The sequence below is a fragment of the Bombina bombina genome, chromosome 11 (genome assembly GCF_027579735.1).
Source record: "Bombina bombina isolate aBomBom1 chromosome 11, aBomBom1.pri, whole genome shotgun sequence".
Lineage (NCBI taxonomy): Eukaryota > Metazoa > Chordata > Amphibia > Anura > Bombinatoridae > Bombina > Bombina bombina.
This window is the reverse complement of record NC_069509.1, coordinates 166021805-166048620: the sequence shown is the minus strand read 5'-3', so window position 1 is coordinate 166048620 and position 26816 is coordinate 166021805. Positions and strand designations below refer to the sequence as shown.

The 26816-nt window shown below is 36.7% G+C and overlaps 1 protein-coding gene across 1 annotated transcript in view; it reads right to left on the bottom strand.

Moving 5' to 3' along the window:
- The window catches only part of LOC128641725 (uncharacterized), a 392787-nt gene that overhangs the window by 88141 nt on the left and 277830 nt on the right, over window positions 1–26816 (bottom strand). The window contains exons 33-36 of the mRNA XM_053694250.1: window positions 17613–17636; window positions 16002–16025; window positions 14947–15015; window positions 6614–7199 (exon numbers count right to left, since the gene is read on the bottom strand). Of these exons, the coding sequence (XP_053550225.1) occupies window positions 6614–7199; window positions 14947–15015; window positions 16002–16025; window positions 17613–17636 (703 nt within the window). The remainder of the gene's footprint in view (window positions 1–6613; window positions 7200–14946; window positions 15016–16001; window positions 16026–17612; window positions 17637–26816) is intronic.

The window sequence follows — 26816 nt, the reverse complement described above, 5'->3', positions numbered from 1 at the left end:
CACCTAAAAAAACTATTAACCCCTAATCTGCTGCTCCCGATATTGCCACCACTATACACTAAAGTTATTAACCCCTATTCCACCGCACTCGACATCGCCGCAACTAAATTAACCCCTATTCCGCCAAAAATAAATAAATTTATTAACCCCTAAACCTCTGGCCTCCCATATCACTACCACTAAATAAACCTATTAACCACTAAACCACCAGCCCCCCACATCGCAAAAATCTAAATTAAACTATATTAACCCCTAAACCTAACTCTAACGTAACCCTAACGTAACCCTAACACCCCCTAACTTTAACATAATTAAACTAGAGCTAAACTAAAGTTACAATTATTAACTAAATAATTCCTATTTAAAACTAAATACAAACTTACCTGTGAAATAAAACCTAAGCTAGCTACAATATAACTAATAGTTATATTGTAGCTAGCTTAGGTTTTATTTTTATTTGACAGGTAAGTTTGTATTTATTTTAACTAGGTAGACTAGTTAGTAAATAGTTATTAACTATTTACTAACTACCTAGTTAAAATAAATACAAACACCTGTAAAATAAAACCTAACCTGCCTTACACTAAAATCTAAAATTACAAAAAAACAACTAAATTAGAAAAAAGAAAAAAAGAAATTATCCAAAATAAAAAAGAATTACACCAAATCTAATAGCCCTATAAAAAAAAGACCACCCAAAAAAAAAAACCTAGCCTACAATAAACTACTAATAGCCCTTAAAGGGGCTTTTTTTGTGGGGCATTGCCCCAAAGATATCAGCTCTTTTACCTGTAAAAAAACCCCACAAAGACCCCCCAACAGTAAAACCCACCATCTAACCAACCCCCCAAAATAAAAAATCTAATTCTAAAAAAACCTAAGCTACCTATTGCCCTGAAAAGAGCATTTGTATGGACATTGCTCTTAAAAGGGCATTTAGCTCTTTTACTGCCCAAACCCTAAACTAAATTAAAAAAACACCCAAAAAAAAACTTAAAAAAAAGCCTAACACTAACCCCCGACGATCCACTTACAGTGTTTGAAGTCTCGCTTAAACAATCTTCATCCCGGAGTTGAAGTCTTCATCCAGGCGGCGAGAAGTCTTCATCCAGGTGGCCTCTTCAATCTCCATCCCGACGTTGAAGTCCTCATCCAAGCGGCGAGAATTGTTCATCCAGACGGCCTCTTCAATCTTCATCCAGGCGGCATCTTCTATCTTGATCCCGGAGGCGCGGAGCGGGTCCATCCTGAAGTCATCTGGCGCAGAGCATCCTCTTCATAGGATTGCCGCCGTACACTGAATATTCAATGCAAGGGACACGATTCAAGATGGCGTCCCTTGCATTCCTATTGGCTGAAAAATTTGAATCTGGAATAGGAATTAGGGCTTCTAAAATCATATTGGCTATTCAAATCAGCCAATAGGATTTAAGAAGCTATCATTCTATTGGCTAATTCGAATTAGCCAATAGAATGAGAGCTGCTTAAATCCTATTGGCGTTACATTCTTAAATTCACATTTGCTTTAGAAGTGTTGCCTTTTGATCATGAAATAAAATTTCTTTTAGTAAAGTCCATCTTATTTGAAATCTAATGTCCATGTCCTTTGAATCATAATGCTTATAGATGTTTCATGATAGTTAAGAGTTTCATGATGAGTTTTTATAATAAAGTCATTATATTTAACACATAATACACAAACAATAATCTAAAAACACAGTAAGTGTTAACATAAACATACAACCTTTAAATAACAGCGTAGTGAAGAACTGTGCTCCCCATTACCTGGTAGGTGTAATATACTATGTTTCCCCTATATAATTCTTGATTAACTAGGTTATATGATTACCAGTAGAATTTCATGTTGTGATAAAAATCTAATTGTCCCTCTTTGTTTACCTTTGGTTCCCATTCTGAAATTGATTGGGTACCTTTTTGTTTCCAATACATAGCAACTAGATGTCTAGCTGTGTTTAACAAGATTTGACCTAGTGCTCTTCTAATTTTACACTTGATTTCACTAAATTACATTAAACTACTATCTAAAATTAAATTTATTTTATCTATTATTTGTGACCAGTAAGTTTGTATTTTGAAGCATGACCACCAAATGTGAAAAATGCTTCCCTTCTCTGTCTGACATCTCCAACATTTATCTGTAGCTCCTGGGAATATATGTTTAATTTGTTGTGGAGTGAGATACCATTGGTGCAGGATTTTGGTGTTAGTCTCTAACATATGTGTAGTATGTGCAGAGTGAGCTATACTATGATAATGTTTCTTCCAGATGGTACAATCCATAATGAATACCTCTGCCAGGCTCATCTTCCTTACACGTGGCTCTTCATCTGCTGCACCTCTCTGCCAATTCCTTCATTGGCTTTCTCTTGCCTCCAGGATTAAACACAAAATTCTCACTCTGACCTACAATGCCCTCAACTGCACTGCTCCCCCCTTTATCTCAGATTTTGCTCATGACCTCCTACTCTCCTCCTCTCTTGTTACCTCCTCACACTCCCGCTTACAGGACTTCTCCAGACTGGCTCCCATCTTGTGGAACTCTCTGCCTCGCTGCACAAGATTCTCCCCTAGTTTTAAAAACTTAAATCGCCCCCTAAAGACTCTACTGTTTAGAGATGCATACAACCTACACTAACCTTTCTTTATACCATTTCCTCTCCTCCATTGCTATCCCCTTGAACCTCCTTAGCATGTAAGTCTAAGAGCCATGCTGTTTGTAGATCACCCTCTTTAGAGCTGACTACAACAGTGTGACTCTTGGCAGGGCCCTCTACCCGTCTGATCCCTATAAATGTTTACTTGTATTCCTCCTATGTTTAAAGCACTGCAGAATCTGTTGGTGCTCTACAAATAACGGATAATAATAATAATAGGGAGCGTCTCTCCTATTTCTCTCTCCCATGCCTTTACAAAGTTATGTGGATTTGGTGTGGAAGCTAGTGATAAGAGCTTATAACTGAGGGAGATCATTTTAGTGCCTAGTGCATTTGCCATACACAATTTTTCAAAAGTTGTGAGCAATCTTGTGAAATCATATCTCCTATTATGAGTGACTAGATAGTGATCTGCTTGGTGGTATCTAAACCATGATGTGAAAAAAACAGAGCTCAAGGCATCTAAGTCTGTTTTAGACTTTAGTTTCTTATGATCATAGATCATATCAATTGGAATTGTATTAGCTAAGGTTGAATTTTCCTCAATAGGCCAATTATTACCTGCTTGAAATTCCTTATTGCTTATAACTGGTGTAAGAGGAGAGATGTTTGAGGATACAACTTTGAAATGTGTTATAATGTATAGCCAGTCCTTAAAAGTCTGATATAGTGGTGGGAATATCTGTATGTCTTAGGGATTCCAGTTGGCCTGGATTCCAGCATACACTGCCTAATTGTGGATATTTTGAAAGGTCATGCTCCAAGAACACCCAAATGTTATAGCTCTTTGTGGAGTGATGGCACAATGCTAGAATTCTTTGAAAAGATATTGCCCTTTTATATAACATTAAATTGGGGACACCCATTCCCCCATATCCTTTGGGGAATACATAGTCGCTTTTGGTATTCTAGGAGGTCTACATTTCCATATATAACTATTGATTAATTTTTGCATTTTATTCAGATATGTGGTAATCTGTGGGATTGGGAGAGTCTGCATGAGGTATAGAATTTTTGGAAGAAGGATCATTTTGACTGTATTAATGCGTCCTGTCCAGGAGAATTGTTTGGAATTCCAAGAAGAAGTGAGTCTGATACACTCTGATAACATTGCACCATAATTTAACGATAGTAACTTATCTTTGTCTGGGGATATATGAATTCCTAATAAGGAGTGTCTCTGTATTCTAAACGGGCTAGCCTTTTTTAAATTTGAGTATTCCTTTTGTGTGAAATTAATCAGAAGTGCCTCAGATTTAGTCATGTTTACTGAGAAGTTGGAAACCTCCCTGTATCTGTTAAGCTCATTCTGAACCGCAAAGAGAGAGACAACGGGGTCTGACAAGGTTAGAAGGATATCATCTGCAAATATTTCTATTTTATACCTGTTGTTATTTACTGTTATCCCATTGATATTCAGATTCTGATGTATCACTGATGCAAGAGATTCTAGGGATAGAATGAAAAGGAGTGGTGATAAGGGATATCCCTGTCTGGTCCCGTTTCTAATTTTAAATTGCTCTGACAATATTCCATTTATTCAAATCTGTGCTGATGGGAAGGTGTACAGGGAAAGGATACGTTGGATATATAGTTGTGGGAATCCAAATTTATATAGGGAGGCTTCTAAGAAGAACCCAGTCCAGCCTATCAAAAGCTTTTTCTGCATCCATGGATAACAGAAGGGCTGGGGTGCCAGTACGTTTTAAGCAAGAAAGTAGATTCAGAATTTTTGTTGTGTTATCCTTTTCCTCTCTCTGCAGCACAAAACCCACCTGGTTAGAGGATACCAGATTGGGGAGTATTTTATTCAATCTGGTTGCAAGAATCTTTGCATATAGTTTCATGTAATTATTGAGTAATGATATCGGTCTGTAGTTTGCTGATGTATCTGCTTGTTTCCTGGGTTTAGGTAATACCATGATATGGGCTTGTAACATAGTGTCAGAAAAAAAATCCTCCCTTGTCTATATATTGGTATAATTTGTGAAGTTGTAGTATTAGGTAATCACTAAAGGTTTTATAGTATAGATCAATAAAGCCATCTGGGCCTGGTGCTTTATTTGATTTCAGTGATGTTATAGCTTCTTTTATTTCTTCATGTGTAATCAGAGTTTCTAGGGTAATTTGTGTGACTCGAGATAGTTTTGGTAGAGTGATAGGATCTAGGTATTCTCTACATTTGTTAAGTTGTGTAGATGTCTCTTGTGACGGAAATAGGTTGTATAACGTGATAATATTGTTTAAAAATCTCTGAAATTGAGAATGTGTCCTCAGCTACTTCTCCTTTTGGATTTTTAATTGAGTGTATATAATGGATTTTCGAGCTCTAGCCAAAAGTCTACCAGGCTTATTCGCCTCCCTGTAAAATTTTTGCTGGAGAACCATCTCTGTTCTTTGTGCTTTAATGTGAAGAAAAGTGTTTCATTTTTCTCTATAGAAATTTAGCTGGTTGGAGATCTCTCCATTTAGTGCGTTAAGTTTATGTAGATAGTCAAGCCTGGAGACTTCTGTGGAAATATGTTGGTATTCTCCACGGTCTGAATTATTTCTGGCTGCCTTCATTTTAATTAATTCCCCTCTTATATAACTTTTGTGTGCCTCCCATACTATGTCATAAGTTGAGACTGAATAATTATTAATAGTAAAGTACTCATCTATGGATTTACTCAATTCTGCTGTAAGTTGCGGGGATCTTAACAGAGATTTATCTAGTCTCCATAAAAATTGTTTGGGTGGAGCTGATGGCCATTTAATTGTGCAATGTACCATTGAGTGGTCAAACCATGACGTGTGTGTTATAGATGTTTTTTGTCATGAATGAGAGGATTAGGTGATCTACTAAAATGTAGTCAATTCTTGAGTAAGAGGTATTATTTGTTGAAAAAAGGTGTAGTCTTTTTTTTCCTGGAAAGCTATATCTCCATGGGTCATGAAGTCCTAGTGATTTAGGCCAAAACCATACTTTTTGCAACCCATATATTGGGGTTAGAGGTATCTATTTTTGGGTTAAGGGGTAAGTTAAAATCTCCTAGAATGATTTATTGTCCGGAAAGGATAGGAAGAGTGGACTTGAAAAAGGAGGATTGGGCTTTGGCCTTGTTAGGTACATACAGATTTATTATAGTAACCAGCTTGCCGTATAGTAGACCCTTAATACCTAATAATCTACCTTCCCTATCTTTAATTTGTTTACTTAAAATAAAGGGGATAGACCTGTACAGCAATATGCCCGATCCATTAATTTTTTGGAGGGATTTGTGCTATGATAGTGTTGATTGTATGAAGTACAATGTAAAGTATTTTGGAATAGATTTATGTTTAAAATCGGTTTCCTGGAGACCCACTATTTAGCTGTATATCTTTTAGGGCCAGAGAACGTTTATGAGAAATGCATTTAATTGTGGTGTTTGCCATTGACTATGGGGAGTGTGAAAAAGCACAATATATAACCTAACTCCTTTTGGGAGTAACAGCTCTGTTTCTACCTTATCAATAGCAATACAATATATTGTAACATACATTAAATTCTTCACTGTTAATAAAAACATAACAATTAACACAAATACAACAATTAAGACTATAAAATAAGATAATTCCTATCTAATATATTAATATATGAGCGGTAGGTGGATAGAAATCTAACAAGATTCCATCTCTGCCCAGGACAATTAACTGTCTGCACAAGTATGGAAGCCATTACAGAATATAATTTACATAATCTTGTAAAAGATAAAATGATACATCACATGTCTTAAGATCATTGAGTCCTCAGTCTACTGCAGCTGCCTGTTTCAATTGATAATGAGTTTTGGACCTCTTGCGTTGAGTGGTGGACCATTCTGGTCTTTTGGGCAAAGGTTTTGGTGCATGCTGTATCTCCTCTTCAGTTGTGGAAGGGCAAGGCAGTGGTTTCTTCTGGAAATGGTATTTCTAACTTTTTGTCGCACTCAGTTATTTCTTTTGGAGAAGTGCAAATAGCTCTTCTATCCCTGTGGATATTATTTAACTGGAATGTAAAACTCCATCTGTATTGGATGTTAAGACTTCCAAAATGCCTGGTCAAGGGCTGCAGTTCTTTTCTGTGGAATAGGGTGCAAGCCGAAATATCAGCAAACAGTTGGAGAGTTGCTCCTTCATATTGAAGGTTCATGTTGTGCCTAGCAGCCTTCATAATTTCCTCTTTAACTTGATAGCTTGTCAATTTAACAATGACATCTCTAGGTGGGACCCCCTCTGTGGGCCTTGGACAAAGTGCTCTATGAGCCCTATCTAGCTCCACATTTTCAGTTGCTGCTGTTCCTCTCAAGGAGGCAAACAGATTCTGGAGATAGGGTTTGAGGTCTGCAGATTCTACTAGCTCAGGTATTCCTTGAATGCTGATATTGCTTCTTCTATGCCTATTTTCTAGGTCTTCCTCTAATTGCTGAAACTCTTTGTCATGTGTATAAACATGTTGCTGTAATTTTGCAAAATCATTTTTATGTACTGCACCATCTTCTTCCAGTTGTTTAACTCTGTAGCCTATCTCAGCAATTTTTTTTTGAGATCAGATATCTCTGCTTTAATACATTGTTTAACTTGTGTTATTAAAGTGGTAAAGTCCTGTTTCAAAGGAAGTGAACATAAAACATCTTTAGGAATAGTAATCAGGGTATCTGGTTCCTCTGATTCTGATGATGTTTGAGGTGTTCTAGTCTTAGAGGGTGTTTTAGCAGCTGTCAAGTTTTGTTGCTGGCTTGTGTTTTTAATGAAAGAGTTAACAGAGATGCCTGATGACGGCATTGCTTAAAGACGCTTTTCCTTCTGAACGCCTTTTTTTGATGACATTGTGGAATGTTCTGGCTCAAAAGTGGTTAAGCTGCTTATGTAAGGCGAGATATAAACTATCTGTTTATTATAATTGCTGTAATAAAGTTTGCCTTTGTTTGTTCAGTACCACATCAATATTGTTAATTGCTGCAGTTATAAAGTTATGCAATAGTGTTTAGCAGTTAAGCCCTTGTAAAGGCGTCGTCTCTTTTTATAATATGTACCTTATAATGATTCTCTGAGGTAGGCAGAAAGGAAGAAGAGTGTGATAAGCTATATTGCGCTAGATTTCCTAGTATGTCTGCTTTAGGTCCACCTATCTTGGAGTCTCAACCGCTCTCTGTAGTTTTATAAGATGTCAGGTCTCAAGTGGAGGTTTGGATTTCTGTCCATATGTGACTCGATTTAGCTCCACATGACACTTGCCATGCCAGTATGTAGATGTATCACTATAGGGCTATAAGTGATTTTACAGAGTGCTATTAAATGTTGTTCAACATATTTGAGGTGTGCGTTTATGTTTGGCCATGTGCATACTACTCACGCTTTGTAAAAATTTTTTTGAGGCCTTATCTCATGGTTATATGCACAGCCCTGATATGCTCAGGTCTTCATTATAGCCTTGCCTGTCTTGTTGTCTGTTTAGGTCCTTGAAAATGATCGAAAACTCCCACCGTCGATCTCTTCAGAATAGATCTGCAGGCCTGTACGACCGTGTGGCGTCGTTTGAGTACTGCAGGGGCTTCACATAATGGCCATGCTGTAAATATTGCTGAGTATTATTTGCTCAATTATCCCAGAGTGTGGTTCGAGAACCCCTCCGATCTTCCAGCAGTGTCCAGTCAGTATTGGCTTAAGATGTGGATTTCCTGGACTTTGACGCCGGAGCTCACTTAATGTGCCGCCATCTTGGTCGGATGCCGGCTACGCCCCTCTGCATTTTCGTTATTTTTGTTGCTTAAGCAAAAACAAAACTTTCATTTTTGGTTCGTGTATGCTATTTTTATTACTCGAACAGGCATTATCCAATGGAATCAAACCAGGAAGCAGCAACAGAATAGATTCACAGTTTCTTTCAACCTGTCAATGGTAGCCTGTGATGTTTTCTAGCCAACCAGCATTCTCAGGGTGAGGGAGGGAAGTGAAAACTTATTGCAGACTGCTCAGATGCTCAGATCTGTGTATTTATTAAATGTGTCAGTAGCTTAGCAATAGCAGTTGCCAGTTATATATACTATTTTAAAACTTTTTACTTATTGGACTTAAAAATAGTATATTATACTACTTATCATATTTGTCTGAGTTAAAATACACATCAGGTAATCCAATGACAAGATGCATAAAAGTACAGCGACCAATCAGCAGCTATCTCTGAATAGTGCATTGCTGCTCCGGAGCCTACCTAGATAACAGAAGTAAAATGGAAAATTGTTTAGAATTGTGTGCTCTACTGAATCATGGAAGTTTAAGCATTAGAGTCACAAAGTTGAACAAAAGTTGAGACATATTTGTCTCATTTGAAAGTGCAGGATTGCTGCTTTTAAATAAGAGGTATTAAGTGTATGTATGTATTGTGGGTAGCAGCACAGGGGATACCCCACTGCCTAATGATTTCCCATATGCCTATGGTTTTGACAGGTGATCACTGTTAACAGCGGAAGACTACCTGGTCATGTGACCCCTCCTTTGATAGAGTGGCCTCACCTCTAGAGTGGTTATTGGCTCCATTGTATGACCTAGAGGATTATAAAAGGTACCAAGTATACAAGTGATTACCATTTCTATAGCAACCACCTGCTATTTAAAAGGACATGTTACCGCTTATTTTATTACAGACAATTCCCTCTTTTATGTGAAGGGTATTGTGTGTATGTGTTTTGAATGTTCTATTTAGGGGATAGGGGCACTTTTGGGGCCTATGCCCACCCCATACAGTAAATATATTATGTAGGTGATTGGCATAAAAATGAAAATCATCTACTAATGGCAATCACCTATTAATGTCAGTCATCATTTGAAAGAGTATGATTAAATCAGATCAGGAGATAGGGGCTCTGTTGTAGCCCTCCCCCTACCACTCAAAATAATTGTTTCTAGAAGGGCAGAAGATTACTATTTTTTATTTGAAAGAGGGGAGTAAGCCATTTAAAATGAGTGGTCACGTATCCCTTTAGCCCAAACAGGTGGCAACAGGGGCTCCATAAGAGCCCCCTCTGGTTAAACAGCAAATTAATTGCTGCTGAAGATAACCACCTATGACTTACAGAGGCATGTGAGCCCTCATTTGAAATGAATGACCCTCCACTTTTTAATGAGGGGTCATTTTTCCATCAAGCCCAACCAGCAGATTAAACAGCATTTTAAAAGCTGCTGCAGGTAATTACCATTTTCCCGGTGACCACCTGAAACTTATTTCAGACTCCTTTCAAATGTGGGGTCACATGCCCTCTAGTCCAAACAGGGGTGGGAGATAGGGGCTATGTTAAAGTTATCCTAACCCTCTAGTTCAACAGAATTTTAAATTTGACTGAAAGTAAACACCACCTGACACATCTTTTGAAAGAACAGACTCCCTTCTTTCAAATGAGGGGTCACTTATCTGCATTTGCAGTATGAAGGTCCCCAGGATCCAGATTAGAATGGGGACCCCCATTGATGACAAGCCTGAGTTTGTCATCCGCACTGCAGGAAAGATATGCATAGAAGTGGTTAAAATTGTATGCCCTACCTGAATCATAAAAGGAAAAAAAATGCATTTAAGTCTACCTGTTAGGGTGATGGAGAATTAGCGTACCCCGCTTCTTTTAATTCTCCACCCTAGGGAACCCTAATGAACAAACAGAAACACATTGTACAAACATAACTAAAAGCTTTTCCTTGAGCTATCTTAAAGTCAGTGAAGGGACTTGCAATTGTAGCAAAATATAGAATAAAACATTTTTGTAGCACCTAATCAGTCCTAAGAAAGTTCTGACTTGAGGTCATGACCATATATTTATGGCTTCCCCTGTTGCATTCTGTGGCTTAATCAAACTCCTCTCAGTTTTGTAACCTAGGTATTTTGCTTCTTTCAACCCTACAGTGCACGTTGAGGGGTTAGATTGCCATGCTTGCCATTTTGATAGAATCAAATACTTAGACATTAGGGAGATTTCAGTTCCAGCCATGTTGAAAGAAGTATGCTCTTAACTCCATGGACTAAGATTTATCCCCTGGGTGAAATATTCTGCTCTTTGCATGTTTTAACAGCTTTTCTGTCCCTCCTGAGTTTTCTGCATAAGTTATCTTACTATGGGAATGGTGGCCTGCATCTGGCCTATGTGTTCAGTCTCAAATCTAGCCGCCTAATGGGTGTAACCCATATAAGAGTTCTAAAAGAAACCAATAGAGGCTTGAGGTAACTTCCTGACAGAGAATACTATACATGGCAATACATACGTCTTAACATGCCATGGTTTTATTAAACAGTTTTACTAATCCATCAGTCTGAGGATGATAGATGTTTTATTGTGTTATATTTGAAATATCTTGCATAATTCAGTCAAGATTTATTTTGGAATACCCACTTTGCTTCACATAAGCATGAGTTCTTTTGCTATTATCTTAACTGAGGTGTTGAGTAGAGGTTTCTCTTCTGGGTACCTTGTAGTGTAAGCTAGAGTTACCTGTATATATTGGTACCCTCTAGTGGATTTTATTAATCTATCCACTAAGCCAATACCAATCCATTCAAATGGTACTTTTATTATGGCCAATAATACCAGAGGATTACAATACACCTTAAAAACGGCATTGCATTGTGGCACTCATGGCAAAATGAACAATAATTTGAAATTGAAGCATAAACACCTGGTCAACAAAATGTTTGCAGGACTTTTGATTATTCATTAACAAGATGCCACCCCAATACGTAACTGTGAGCAGGATTAAGTACTATTTTTATAAAATATTATAAAACTAATATAATAAAACTAACACCCTACTTGGTGCAAACCCGATCGCATATTCTCAAGTGCATTAACCCAACATGAAAATATGAATACTTCACATTCCAATGTTTTTCACGTAGAACAATATGTTCTATTAATTCAGAAATGCATATTTCTACATATATCTGATGGTATTCTGGTACAATATATATGTATACATACATATAAATATACATAATTATATATAGGTATAGATATATGCAGATATATATAGGAGTATCTATTTAACAATACATAGAACCAAATTCTGCTATGTGCAAAACACTGAAATGTGAAATTTTACATATACACGGTATAAAACTTTATTAAATATGAATATTTTATAAATTTGCTTTTTCATGGTCTGAAGAGTGGGGCAGAGAGGGACAAGTCCCCAAGAGCCAGAGCACCTTACCTGCAAGAGTAGACTGGGTGAAGGCTGAAGCTTGCCCTCGAGCCTGAGAGACCAGAAGTAGGCAGGCTAGGCAGCACTGAAGCTGGAAGTGGCAGTCTTGATATACTAGTAGCAACTGCAATGCTTCCTTGTGAGTCTGCCGCCCAGAGTTCCTTCTTCTAAGTAGTTTTCATCCAGAGATTTCAGAGAGAGCTTCTCTTACACTAACACTGGTTCAGTACATGACTAGTGATGTCGCGAATTGTTCACCGGTGAATAGTTCCCGGCGAACATTGCATGTTCGAGTTCGCCTCGGCGGGCGAACAAATGCGATGTTCGATCCGCCCCCTATTTGTCATCATTGAGTAAACTTTGACCCTGTACCTCACAGTCAGAATACACATTACAGCCAATCAGCAGCAGACCCTCCCTCCCAGACCCTCCCACCTCCTGGACAGCATCCATTTTAGATTCATTTGGAAGCTGCATTCTTAGTGAGAGGAAGGACAGTGTAGCTGCTGCTGATTTAATAGGGAAATCGATAGCTAGGCTAGTGTATTCAGTGTCCACTACAGTCCTGAAGGACTCATCTGATCTCTGCTGTAAGGACAGCACCCAAAAAGCCCTTTTTAGGGCTAGAACATCAGTCTGCTTTTTTTTTCTGTGTAATCTAATTGCAGTTGCCTGCCTGCCAGTGTGTGTGTCAGGCTCACAGCGTATACTGTGCCCACTTGCCCAGTGCCACCACTCATATCTGGTGTAACAGTAGTGTACATTTAAAAAAAAAAAAACTTTTTTGACTGTGAAATAATAGCAGACAGCTGCCAGTACCCAAGATGGCCACCAATAAAGCAGATGGGGAGGGTTAGAGTGCTGTTTTGGGGGGGATCAGGGAGGTTGGAGGCTAAGGGGGGATGCTACACCACAGCATATGTAAATATGCTTAAAAAAAACTTAATTTTTTTTAAAAACCTTTTATTTTACTACTGGCAGACTTTCTGCCAGTACTTAAGATGGCGGGGACAATTGTGGGGTGGGGGAGGGAAGGGAGCTGTTTGGGAGGGATCAGGGGGTCTGATATGTCAGGTGGGAGGCTGATCTCTACACTAAAGCTAAAATTAACCCTGCAAGCTCCCTACAAACTACCAAATTAACCCCTTCACTGCTAGCCAAAATACACGTGTGATGCGTAGCAGCATTTAGCGGCCTTCTAATTACCAGAAAGCAACGCCAAAGTCATATATGTCTGCTATTTCTGAACAAAGGGGATCGCAGAGAAGAATTTACAACCATTTGTGCCATAATTGCACAAGCTGTTTGTAAATAATTTCAGTGAGAAACCTAAAATTGCAAAAAAAATTAAGTTTTTTTAATATTTGATCGCATTTGGTGGTGAAATGGTGGCATGAAATATACCAAAATGGGCCTAGATCAATACTTTGGGTTGTCTACTACACTACACTTAAGCTAAAATTAACTCTACAAGCTCCCTACATGCACCCTAATTAACCCCTTCACTGCTGGGCATAAAACACGTGTGGTGCGCAGTGGCATTTAGCAGCCTTCTAATTACCAAAAAGCAACGCCAAAGCCATATAAGTCTGCTATTTCTGAACAAAGGGGATCCCAGAGAAGCATTTACAACCATTTATGCCATAATTGCATAAGTTGTTTGTAAATAATTTCTGTGAGAAACCTAAAGTTTGTGAAAATGTGAACAATTTTTTTTTATTTGATCGCATTTGGCGGTGAAATGGTGGCATGAAATATACCAAAATGGGCCTAGATCAATACTTTGGGTTGTCTACTACAATACACTTAAGCTAAAATTAACTCTACAAGCTCCCTACATGCTCCCTACAAGCTCCCTACATGCAGTGGCATTTAGCAGCCTTCTAATTACCAAAAAGCAACGCCAAAGCCATATAAGTCTGCTGTAATGGCATGTCTGGCACACAGTGTTGGGGCAAGGGTCCATCTGACCACTGATACCTGGTCTGCAAAGCATGGTCAGGGCAGGTATATCACCTAAACTGCGCACTGTGAAGCGGGTGTAACCCTTACACGTAACCCTTACACTACCTGATCGATACAACATCATACCTAATGTTTTAAAGCACGTTATTCCAAACAATTTAGGAATGTAAGGTGATTTATGCCCTTTATAGATTAAAACCAGACTCTGCATCAACTATGTAATTTTCCATGGGAGTTTTGCCATGGATCCCCCTCCGGCATGCCACAGTCCAGGTGTTAGTGCCCTTGAAACAACTTTTCCATCACTATTGTGGCCAGAAAGAGTCCCTGTGGGTTTTAAAATTCGCCTGCCTATTGAAGTCTATGGTGGTTCGCCCGGTTCGCAAACTTTTGTGGAAGTTCGAGTTCTTCGTTCGCGAACCCAAATTTTTAGGTTCGCAACATCACTATACATGACCCCCCATGAGACAGATTTGATACCTGTCTCACCTTGGGCTTTTTAATGATTGGTCTAATTAAGACATATGGCACCTGACCTGTCAGACAGGGGGCCCACTCCCCATTGTGCAATCAAGGGAGGCTGAGATTGAACCTGCCTCTCTCCCTGTATTTGCAACAAAACTCAGAAAATGTGGTGATTTTTTTATCATTTTCATTTTACTTTCACTTTATTTTCTTTTTTTCTTTTCGTCACAGGTGAGGCTATGCCTCCCATGACTGCACCCCCCCCTCCCCGCATCACAATATTTATTATGTACCTATGTATTGATCAGTATTGGACTTTGTCTACTGTACATATATTTCATCTTTCATTTTTTGAAGATACTGTAAAAGTTAACAAAACTAATATGGAAGTATTCTTTAAGTTTCACTGTAATTAGACTTCAGTTTCAAAACAACAGAAAGTGTGCTCATAATACATTTTATTTTTTATTTCATGCACCAAACAAAAATTAATTAAAGTAATTATTCTTTCTGTTACCTTGATTTAACCACCTCACAACAAAATATTTGAAAAAATATGAAAAAACAATTAACATCTCATTGTTAAATAATCCATAAAGTGAAATATCAAGTCCTTGATGTGAGGAATATAATTTTGATTCTTTTCATTTCCATGAGTCAGAATATTTGTTTGAGATCACTGTTATGAAAAATAGGGTTAATATCGAAATGGCCAAAGATGTAGCTGAAAAACAAAATTAAACAATTAATCTAGTATAATGAATAACAATTAATAACATTATCTGTTTCTTTAAAGTATTCCATATATAATTGTATCTTTAACATCACTTAAAGGGACACAAACCCTATTTTTTATTCCATTTTTCAGGTAGAACATACTGTTTTATACAATTGTCCAATTTATTTCTATTTTCACATTTGCTTCATTCTTTTGGTATCCATTGCTGAAGGAACAGCAATGCACTACTGGGAGCTAGCTGAACACATCAAGTAGGCCAATGACAAGGCAAATATGTATAGCAGCCAATCAGCAGCTAGTTCCTAGTGGTTCACGGAGCTCCTTGATTATACCCTAGGTATGATTTCAGCAAAAAATAACAGGAGAACAAAGCAAATTAGTTAATAAAAATAAATTGGAAAGTTGTTTTAAATTGCATGCTCTGTCTGAATCATTTAAGTTTAATTTGGACTTGACTGTCCCTTTTAAATTAAAGGGACAGTATAAACACATTAAAGCATTTTTCTGCAGTCTTCTATTAAATTAACATAACAGCAGATTCAGGACATTATTAGAACAGATTAACACTTTGCTGCAGTTATTTTAATGATCAAACTCCACCCACCACATTCCTTATTTAGAGAAGCCAATCTGTGCTTGATTCTGGAGAAGACAGGACTTGCCAATTTAGCTTCAGCAAAAGTGATAAGATAAACAGCAAATTATAAATTACAGATATGTGCTAGGGTTAGACTTGTGTCACTTGCCTTGTTCTCTTTCAGTTTCAGGACTGTAAAATCCACAGTTTTCAGATTTACATTACAGGTCAAGAGGGCAAAATAAATAATAAAAATATATCGCAAAGCTTCTTTACTATGTATAATTAAACATTTTACAGTACAATCTGTTTACTGTCCCTTTAACCTTTTCTGTCAGGCTGCCTGTCTTGCTGTATTATCTGTCTGTCTGTACCTATATGTAACAGAACTTACCTCCAGTAGACAACACAGCTGATACTGTAAATAAAATAATATATTATTAATTAAAAAAAAGGTGTACATCATACATGCATAGTATACAGCAAAATCATCCTGACCCAGTATATACATCAAGTCAAATAAGGCAACAAAGCTAATCAAATACATAATTATTTCTAAAAACCTATGAAGCACATTTAATGACCTCTTGGTATACAACCCACGATATATACATATACGTTAAAATCACTCTATTTCTCTTTTTCTAGTCGCTATACTTTACCATTCATCATCTATCATCCATCTATCTCTCTGTCTATCTATCTATGATCTATCTATCTATCTATCTATCTATCTATCTATCTATCTATCTATCTATCATCTCTCTATCATCCATCTATCTCTCTATCTATCTATCTATCTATCTATCATCCATCCATCTATCTCTCTATCTATCTCTCTATCTATCTCTCTATCTATCTATCTATTTATTTATCTAGCTATCATCTATCTGTTTGTCTCTCTGTCTATCTAGGGTCAATTACAGTCAGTTAGAATTGCAGTGTGATGTGCTTTACAAGGGTTTTCATTGCATGTTTAAATTTATTTATATAAGTGCATTGGAGGGAGCCCTTTGCAATTAAGTAGCTGAAAACATGTAAAATCATATTTATGCAATATTCCTATTTAATAAAGTGTTAACCTGTGTATGTTCTGTAAATATTTCACATTCCAATGTCCTTCACATATCAGAATATGTTTTTTGTATTTATAAATATATATATATATATATATATATATTGTACCAAAAAAATCATATATATATATATATATATATATATATATATATATATATATGTAGAAATATGTATTTATGAATAAATAGAATTTATTCAGTTATTTGAAGAACATTGGAATGTGAAATTTTCATTATTTCCTGTCGGGTTAGCGCACATGACAATAGCGAGAGAGCGATAACAGTTTACTTTCAATACGTAATATGACCGCAACCCAGACAAGCGCCAAGGCTTACTTCTAGCGCAATTAACACACCAGCGAAAGCATTAGCTTGTGCTTCACTCATAATCTGACCCAAACTCAGCCAATATTTTGCACTAGAAATTTGATAGCAGTATTAATATAAATTGTCAGTGTATATTTTATTTGTACAGCATGCGTCTTAATAAATTTAGATGGTGGGATTTATAGATTGGATTACCAATAACTACTCCATCACCTTTGTTATAGTGACCATGAGTTTTGTTTTCTGCAATTGGTTTCATAAACTAAGAAAGTTACCTAACAAAGTATAGATTTATGGTGAGGTAGCTCAGTTGGTAAATGCCCTCACTACAAAAAAACCTGTTTAAAAGATCCAAAGGCACAGGTTCAAATCCCAGCAGGGCTGACTCAGTCCTTCATCCTTCTGATGTCAATAAAATAAATACCATTAAATTGCATAATAACAACTATTACTATTCAGCTGCCGATTTGGTTAATTCCGAGAGTAAACGCTTTAAGTCCCACTGATAGAAAGGCATTAGTTTTTAGTATAGGGAATGATATATCCAAATTGTGCAATTTCCTATAGTAACTAAAGAAAAATCTATATTTTATAATTCTTACCTCCAGCAGATGATAAAGCTAAATCTGTAAATAAAATAATACTTTATTACTATAAACAATTGTGTACATACATAATATACAGCAAATTCAAAACCATCATTTAACTGTATATACAATAAAGGGATAGCAAAAACAAAGCTGGTCAAATACATTAAAAGGCTTAAAGGGACAGTGTAATGTAATATTTTCTCCGCTTTAATTTGTTCCCAATAATTCATTTTACCTGATGGAGTGTATTAAACTATTTAAAATAATGCATCAATAGTGTTATGTTATAAAGGTATCCACTTTGTGATAAGAATTGCATATGAAGGGGCCGAATTATCAATGTGCAGGCAGACATGATCCGCTGTAGCGGTACGCTGTTGGCATTCATCATTGCACAAGCATTTTACTAGAAATGCTTGTGCAATGCTGCCCCCTGCACATTCACGGCCAATCAGTCGCTAGCGGGGGGTTTCAATAAACCCGATCGTATGCGATCTGGTGGATTGCTGTCCGGCGCCTCAGAGGTGGCAGACGAGTTAAGGAGCAGCGGTCTTAAGATCGCTGCTTCTTAACTCCTGTTTCTGGCGAGCCTGAAAGCTTGTGCAGAAACAGCTGCATACAGCTCCATATGGAACTTGATGAATAGGCCCAGAAATGTTCTAAAAGGATGAATTAACTGTTACAATACAAGGCAGTCTACCCAGGACGCGTTTTACTAAACTTCACCGTGGGAGGCAATAATTTTCTGTCTTTGACTTTATGGCCATGTGCAATAAAGGTGCAATGTAAATGATAGAGCTAAACAAAGGTATATGACTGAGCTAGGTTTAATGCTAATACAAGCAAAATATGGGTCTTCAAACAACAAAAGCACAATATAATTACAATAGAAACACAATATATAATTAAAAAAATAAAAGCTTTAAAAGGTTCAAAAATATTTTCAACTCCTCCTTCATCTGACATTATTCTTAGTAGCTGTGGCTCCAGAACGCTTTGTAGGTATTATGAAGCTATGACATTTTGTTTCAAATTTGCTGGCTGTTCCAGACAACACTAGCTATGGAAGCCTCTGTGGTCCACAAGAGTAAGCAACACGTTTCAGCTTGTTGCAGCCTTTCCCAAGAGACTGGCATAGCATCATATTAATCTACAATTACCTCTGGAGCTACAGCCTATGGTTGAGACATATGCAGGGCCGGATTTACATCTCAGATGCTTGTAGGCACAAAAACCTGACACACCCCCCCCCCTCATGAAAAAAAAGTGAAAAAGTGAAGATTTTATTTTTATTGTTTAGGACAACTAAAAATAAATAGTAATAAATAATATAAATGTAAAGTAAGTTTTAGGGGCATATTTATCAAGCTCCGTGTTTCCGACAAGCCTTCAGACTCGCCGGAAACAGAAGTTATGAAGCAGCGGTCTAAAGACCGCTGCTCCATAACCTGTCTGCCTGCTCCGAGGTGGTGGACAGAAATCAACCTGATCGAATATGATTGGGCTGATGCTAGCGGCCGATTGGCCATGAATCTGCAGGAGGCGGCATTGCACCAGCAGTTCACTCTCTAATAAATGCAGAGAGCATATGCTGTCTATAAAACAATGGGAGCTGCCATGTTGTAACTTAAGTTACCTTTTCTGCTGTGGCCAATTAGGGACAGTTATAAATAGGTCACTAGAATCTGTCACCACTTTCTGTCAGGGTACCGCAAGGCTCTGTCCTCGGTCCCCTTCTCTTCTCAATCTATACATCATCATTAGGTTCCCTAATATCATTTGTATGCCGATGACACCCAAATCTACTTCTCTGCTCCAGACCTATCCCCTTCCTTTTTAACCCGTATCACTAACTGTCTTTTTCACACATATATATATATATATATATATATATATACACACACACACACACATATATATACACACACACACATACTATACATATTTACATACCTATACACACACATACTGTATATACATATATATATACAGTGGATATAAAAAGTCTACACACCCCTGTTAAAATGTCAGGTTTCTGTGATGTAAAAAAATTAGACAAAGATAAATCATTTCAGAACTTTTTCCACCTTTAATGTGACCTATAAACTGTACAATTCAATTGCAAAACAAACTAAAATATTTTAGGTAGAGGGAAGTAGAAATAAAAAACTAAAATAATATGGTTGCATAAGTGTGCACACCCTTAAACTAATACTTTATTGAAGCACCTTCTGATTTTATTACAGCACTCAGTCTTTTTGGGTATGAGTTTTTCAGCATGGCACATCTTCACTTGGCAAGATTTGCCCACTCTTCTTTGCAAAACACTCTAAATCTGTCAGAATGCAAGGAGATCTGTGCACAGCCCACTTAAGATCACCCCACAGATTTTTGATTGGATTCAGGTCTGGGCTCTGGCTGGGCCATTCCAAAACTTTAATCTTCTTCTGGTGAAGCCATTCCTTTGTTGATTTGGATGTATGCTTTGGGGCGTTGTCATGCTGAAAGATGAAGTTCCTCTTCATGTTCAGCTTTCTAGCAGAAGCCTGAAGGTTTTGTGCCAATATTGTCTGGTATTTGGAACTGTTCATTATTCCCTCTACCTTGACTAAGGCCCCAGTTCCAGCTGAAGAAAAACAGACCCAAAGCATGATGCTGCCACCAATATACTTCACTGTGGGTATGGTGGTGTTTTGGTTATATGCAGTGTTGTTTTTGCGCCGAACATATCTTTTAGAATTATGGCCAAAAAGTTTAATCTCTGTTTTATCATACCAGAACACCTTTTGCGACATGCTTTTGGGAGACTTCAGATGTGTTTTTGCAAAATTTAGCTGGGCTTGGATGTTTTTTTTTGTAAGAAATGGCTTCCGTCTTACCACTCTACCCCATAGCCCAGACATATGAAGCCAGTACTTGCCAGATATTCCTGCAGCTTCTTTAATGGTGCTGTAGGCCTCTTGGCAGCCTCCCAGACCAGTTTTCTTCTCGTCTTTTCATCAATTTTGGAGGGACGTCCAGTTCTTGGTAATGTCACTGTTGAGCCATATTTTCTCCACTTGATGATGACTGTCTTCACTGTGTTCCATGGTATATCTAATGCCTTGGAAATTCTTTTGTACCATTCTCCTGACTGATACCTTTTAACAATGAGATCCCTCTGATGCTTTGGAAGCTCTCTGCGAACCATGGCTTTTGTTATAGGTTGCGACTAAGAAAATGTCAGGAAAGACCAACTAGAACAGCTGAACTTTATTTGGGGTTAATCAGAGGCATTTTAAATGATGGCAGGTGTGTACTGACTCCTATTTAACATGATTTTGAATGTGATTGCTCAATTCTAAACACAGCTACATCCCCAGTTATGCAACCATATTATTTTATTTTTTTATTTTTACTTCCTTCCACCTAGAAGTTTCAGTTTGTTTTTCAATCAAGTTGTACAGTTTATAGGCCACATTAAAGGTGGAAAAAGTTCTGAAATGATTTATCTTTGTCTCATTTTGTTACATCACAGAAACCTGACATTTTAACAGGGGTGTGTAGACTTTTTATATCCACTGTACATATATATACACACACACACATATATATATATACACAAACATACTTCAAAATGTGTGGGTCAGCTCTTATATGTTCTTTGTCATTGCTACTTTATCAGATCATTTCTATTTGCACCTTGCACGCTAATATTTCACTATTAACATTTTATTTCAATATAACAAATCCACAAATGTGATTTTAATCTGATCTCCAGTTTATTTACGTATAGCTGAAAAGAAATGCATCTGAAACTGGTGTTAGAGTATATATTTGCCAATAAATAGCAAAGTTATAAGAGAGACTGTTACCCTCTCTTCTGCTTTTGATCACTTATACCAAGTTTCACAGCTCAAAAATTTGTGGAGGGGCCAGCTGGAAATGGGTTACTCCCCCAACTGCCATCTGGGTTCCACAGAAGGGGTACATACATACAGCTTGCAGGAGCCAAACTGTAGGGTTTGAGCAAGTAGACTATGGTAAACTGTGTGGCGGTGTGTTTGCTTTCCTGTCAGTGCCAATTAGCCAGGAAATTAATCTTCTTTGTGAGCCCTGGAATTAGGAAGCTGCACTGGCCTCATGCTCGTACAGCTACAAGCAAGCTCGCTCCCCTACATTAAAGGGCCATAATACCCAAATGTTTAAACACTTGAAAGTGATGCAGCATAGCTGTAAAAAGCTGACTAGAAAATATCTCCTGAACATCTCTATGTAAAAAAGAAAGATATTTTACCTCAAAAGTTCCTCAGTAGCCACCTCCCATTGTAAAGGATTTCTAAGCAGCATTTTAGTGTGTCTGTCCTGGGACAGCTTAGGGGATGAGCCTCATTAACTCTCATATTATTTCACCAATCAGGTAAAGGAAGCTTACTATGAAATCTCATGAGAGTTAAGTCAAATCTCATGAGATCACAGTAAGAGTTCATGACCTCAGCACTGCTGATGCTGATTGGCTGCTGTTCATTTCTTCATTCTTTTTTATTTTTACCTGCAGCTGGGAACAGCTGAGTATAACTTTTTACACAGAACTTACTCTGCTGATCTGAGGAGATTGTGAGGTAAAATATCTTCCTTTTTTACATAGAGATGCTCAGGTGATATTTTCCTGTCAGCTTTTTACAGTTATACTGCATCAGTTTCAAGTGATATAGCATATGAGTATTATGTCCCTTTAACTTTACAGCCGCCGGAAGAGGTGAAAAAATACAAAGAGGCTCAACTGCAAAACAGTTTTCAAAATAGATTGTGCAATAAATTACTTGTTAATAGGAAAGACAAGTAATAAAGAGCTTGCATAACCTTTTAATCTTTTTCCCTCGTCTTCCCCGTGTCACGTCAGTCACTTTCTTTCCAGCTACTCTGACTCTAAGTGTGGCTTCATGTGACGTGGCATGGCCCCCCCAAATCCTGCAAAACAAAAATGGCGCTGCATGTGTCAAGGAGCAGACCACTGACTGGAGTCAGGGTACACCTCCCTCGGAACCTCCCCACCACAAAACCGGCAGTAACGGCGCTGTAGCTGAGCCTGTGTATTTTAATAATGAAACAAATTGCAGATGCAGTCAGTAACTCTCACTCTCATACAGGCAGGCGCCCCTCGCTGCAGTGCACCTTTAGGCACATGCCTACCGTTACTAATGGGAAATCCGGCCCTGGACATATATGGTGTGAGTAATTGTGGACACCTTGCTTGTATTTACTGTCTCTCTTTTTTTCCAGTTATCAGTGACCCTACATGACTTGGATTTTGGAGTTGGAAATATTGTCTATTCCAACTATCAGCAAAGATAGACTGATTCTTGAGAATTTATTTTTTTAATGTGTTTCTGTTGTATTTCTACTGTGCTTTTAGTGATTTTCTATGTGTTTTTATATATGTTTTTAATTACATTATGGTGATGAGAATCCTTTTGTAATAAAAGTATTTTTTGATGGATTAGCTCTATATCTTAAATTTGTAGTGTATTAATTAGTGCAACTATTGCAGTTTTTCTTTAGCAATGTAAATGATCCCTTTACAAAGTATTGAATGACAATACAATTTAAATGTGTCAACTAAAACTAACCCTCTATTGTTAAAATACATTAGTTAAACTAGTACATGAATAATAAATCTATTTGAGCTGGAGGATTGCTGGTATATTGTACATGGGATGTGCATATAGTTTGTTATACATACAGTATGTATTATACTATAAAATACTATATTACATATTTAAAGAAAATTAATTATATCAATAAATGTCTTTTTAACATTTGGCATGTTTTTTTCTTTTTAGGAAGAACATTTTGTAGCCCCCACTTTTTCATTTTACAATAGTGCGTTTTTAAACATTGCACTATGTAAAATGTGTTTTTAAAAACAGGCACCTCGTTAACATATTTTTATAGCCGCTACAAGTTTATACTGTACTGTACATGTTTAGTTCTTATATTGTGATCGCACTGTACCAAGTGTGTCAATTAAATAATAACATGTTTGTAACAGTGCTGTCTCAATGTTAGAACTAAACACGTAGAGTACAGAACTTGTAGCAGCTATACAAATACAGGAGTCTTTACAAATGCTTACCTAATGGTTTTCAATAGAAAATTACAATTAAAATCTATAGGGATTTTTGTAGATATACAGAAAAAAATGGAAATCAGGGCACACACCTCAATTTAGGTGTAGTTTATTACAAGTAACAACATAGGCAAATATAAATTCCACTTACTAGATGTAAGCCAGTTAAAATGTCCATTTATGGTGCTACAATACACGGCGATTTCAGAGGAATGTTGACCTTGTTTCCTTTCTTTCCCATAGCCGCTGAATTCTCAGTAGTGCCGTAAATCTCTGAAGTAGCGGCCACATGGTTCGTTGGTAGTAGAGTACAGTGTTTTGACACTGTTTTATCCTCTTGAAAAAGCACGGCCGTAGACCGGGAGAAATGAGTAGAGGTTACTAGCTAGCCCAATTGCTTTTATTTGTTCCGGACTAAGCGCTACTACCGACGGACCACGTGACTGTGACTTCAGAGGTTTCTGGAAACACTGAAAAGTCAGTGGCCGTGGGGGAGAAAGGAAACAAGGTAATTGTTCCTCTGAAACAACGGTGTATTGTAGCTAGGGATGGGCGAATGTTTCTAAAAATTCGAAATTTAAAACGAATTTTGATACATTTGTTCGAATTGAATTTCGAATGTTTATATAACATTCTAACATTCTATTTTTGAATTTTCGTTTTTGAATTTTTCAATAAAATTAGAAAATATTTGTTCGAATAATAGAATGTTTAGCTATGTAGTCATTCAATTTCGAAATGTAATATTCAAATTCGAATGTGACATTCGAATTTGAATGTCACATTCAAATTTGAAATAGTATTTCTAGTCTACAACTGTGTTTAATAAATGTAATATTCGAATTCAAATGCTACATTCGAATTCGAATGTCACATTCGAATTTAAAATAGTATTTCTAGTCTAAAACTTTGTTTTAAATGTGATATTCGATTCGAATGTGATATTCGATTCGAATGTGACATTCAAATTCAAAATGGTATTTCTAGTCTAATACTGTGTTTTATAAATGTAATATTCGAATTCGAATGTGACATTCAATTCGAAAGTGATATTCGATTCAAATGTGATATTCGAAATAGTGTTTCTAGTCTACAATTGTGTTTTATAAATGTAATATTCGAATTCGAATGTGATATTCGAATGTAACATTCAAATTCGAATGTGACATTCGAATTCGAATGTGACATTCGAATTCGAATGTGACATCCGAAAACTGTAAATAACATTCGAAAATCGAATTTTTAAGAATATTCATTCTTATCAACATTCTATTATGTAAATCGAATTTCTACAATAACATTCGTTCTAACATTCAAATTCGGATATAAACACATTCGCCCATCCCTAATTGTAGCACCATCTCTGAACATTTTAACTGGCTTACATCTAGTAAGTGGAATTTATATTTGCATATTTTGTTACTTGTAATAAACTACATTTGAATCGAGGTGTGTGCTCTGTTTTCTATTTTTTTTTTCTGTATATCTACCTGCGTTGACTGGAGCGATGGAAAAAAGAGCTTAGAGAGAGCAGCACTGTTGAATTCACTATTACACTCATGCTTTTTGGAAATTTGATCTGACACTGAATGGGTGCTTAGAACCTTTGAACGATATAAGGTACTGTTCATATATTTGATCTATAATTATCACCTGGATGACATATAAGGACATGTTATCTCCTGACAGACTGTAAGAATTTGCATATTGTTGCTTATAATATTGATATTTTTATTATATCCTTTTATTTTAAACGAGTATTTGTCCAGTGATATACATATTTAATCTAGACTAGTTTTAAGTAGACGTGGCACCATTTTTCTGTCTTTGTAGGGATTTTTGTAGCTAATACATTGGATAAGTATTTTGAAAGGATTGTGGTCAAGTAAACTAGCTTTACACAGTGCAAGTTTTAAAAAATGCACTATTGTAAAAAATAAAATAAAAAAATAATATGGCTAATGTATTATAGGATATTAATATCCTGTAATATAACTCTTCTTCTTAAAAAGAAAAGAACACATCAAAAGCTAAAAACACATTTATTTAAATAACGAACTTACTGTAAATACATAATATAGTATTTTTTACTATAAAACATAGATATAACACACTATAGACATGTTTAATTTAGCTTTCTTATTAAAAGGCCAGTAAACCTAACAAATAATGTTATTTAATTCTACACATAGTGCAGAATTTTATAACATTAGCTTAGCGCCAGATTTCGAAAGTGAAGGGTTTAATAAGGGTTTCTCGCAAAGAAAATAGAACGCCGCTCCTGGCTTTACTGAGCAGGTCTGTTTTCTTCTCCTAAGCGCATCTGTGCACGCTGTCTAATCACAGCCGGCCTGATCGCGCTATTAAACTCAATGTAGCTTGCTCCCGCTACCAGACCAGAGCAGGAGCGAGCTAAATTGAGTTTATTAGCGCGATCAGGCGCGCTGTGACTAGACAGCCTGTCCGCAATGCGCTTTGGAGAAGGAAACAGACCCGCTCAGTAGAGCTAGGAGCGGTGTTCTGTTTTCTTTGCGAGATATCTATTTAACCCTTCACTTCAGATATCTGGCTCTAAGCTAATGTTATATCTGCACTATGTGCAGAATTATATAACATTATTTGCTAGGTTTACTGGCCCTTTAAGTTTTTTTTCTTTATTAACAATGTTCATCACATACAAGGTGACTACATAGGCATTCCATTAGTTTTATGGATGTTTCATGGGAGTAACCTGTATTTTAATGGGGAAACATCTGCGGGAAGGTCTATTGTTCTAAACAATATCCGCCAGTTTAAGACAACCTATTCACTAGGGATGGGCGAATGTTTCGCAACATTCGAAAAACTAAACAAATTTTAACACGTTCGTTCGAATCTAATTTTGAATGTATACATAACATTCTAACATTCGATTTTCGAATGTTCGGTTTCAAATTTTATGATTACATTCGAAAATATTCTTTTCGAAAAATTTGAATTTATATTTGTAATAGTATTTCTAATGCTTTCTTTAAATGTAATATTCAAATTATGCAATATTCGAATTCGAAAAATTCGAATTTATATGTTTGTTATAGTATTTCTAATGCTTTCTTTAAATGTAATAT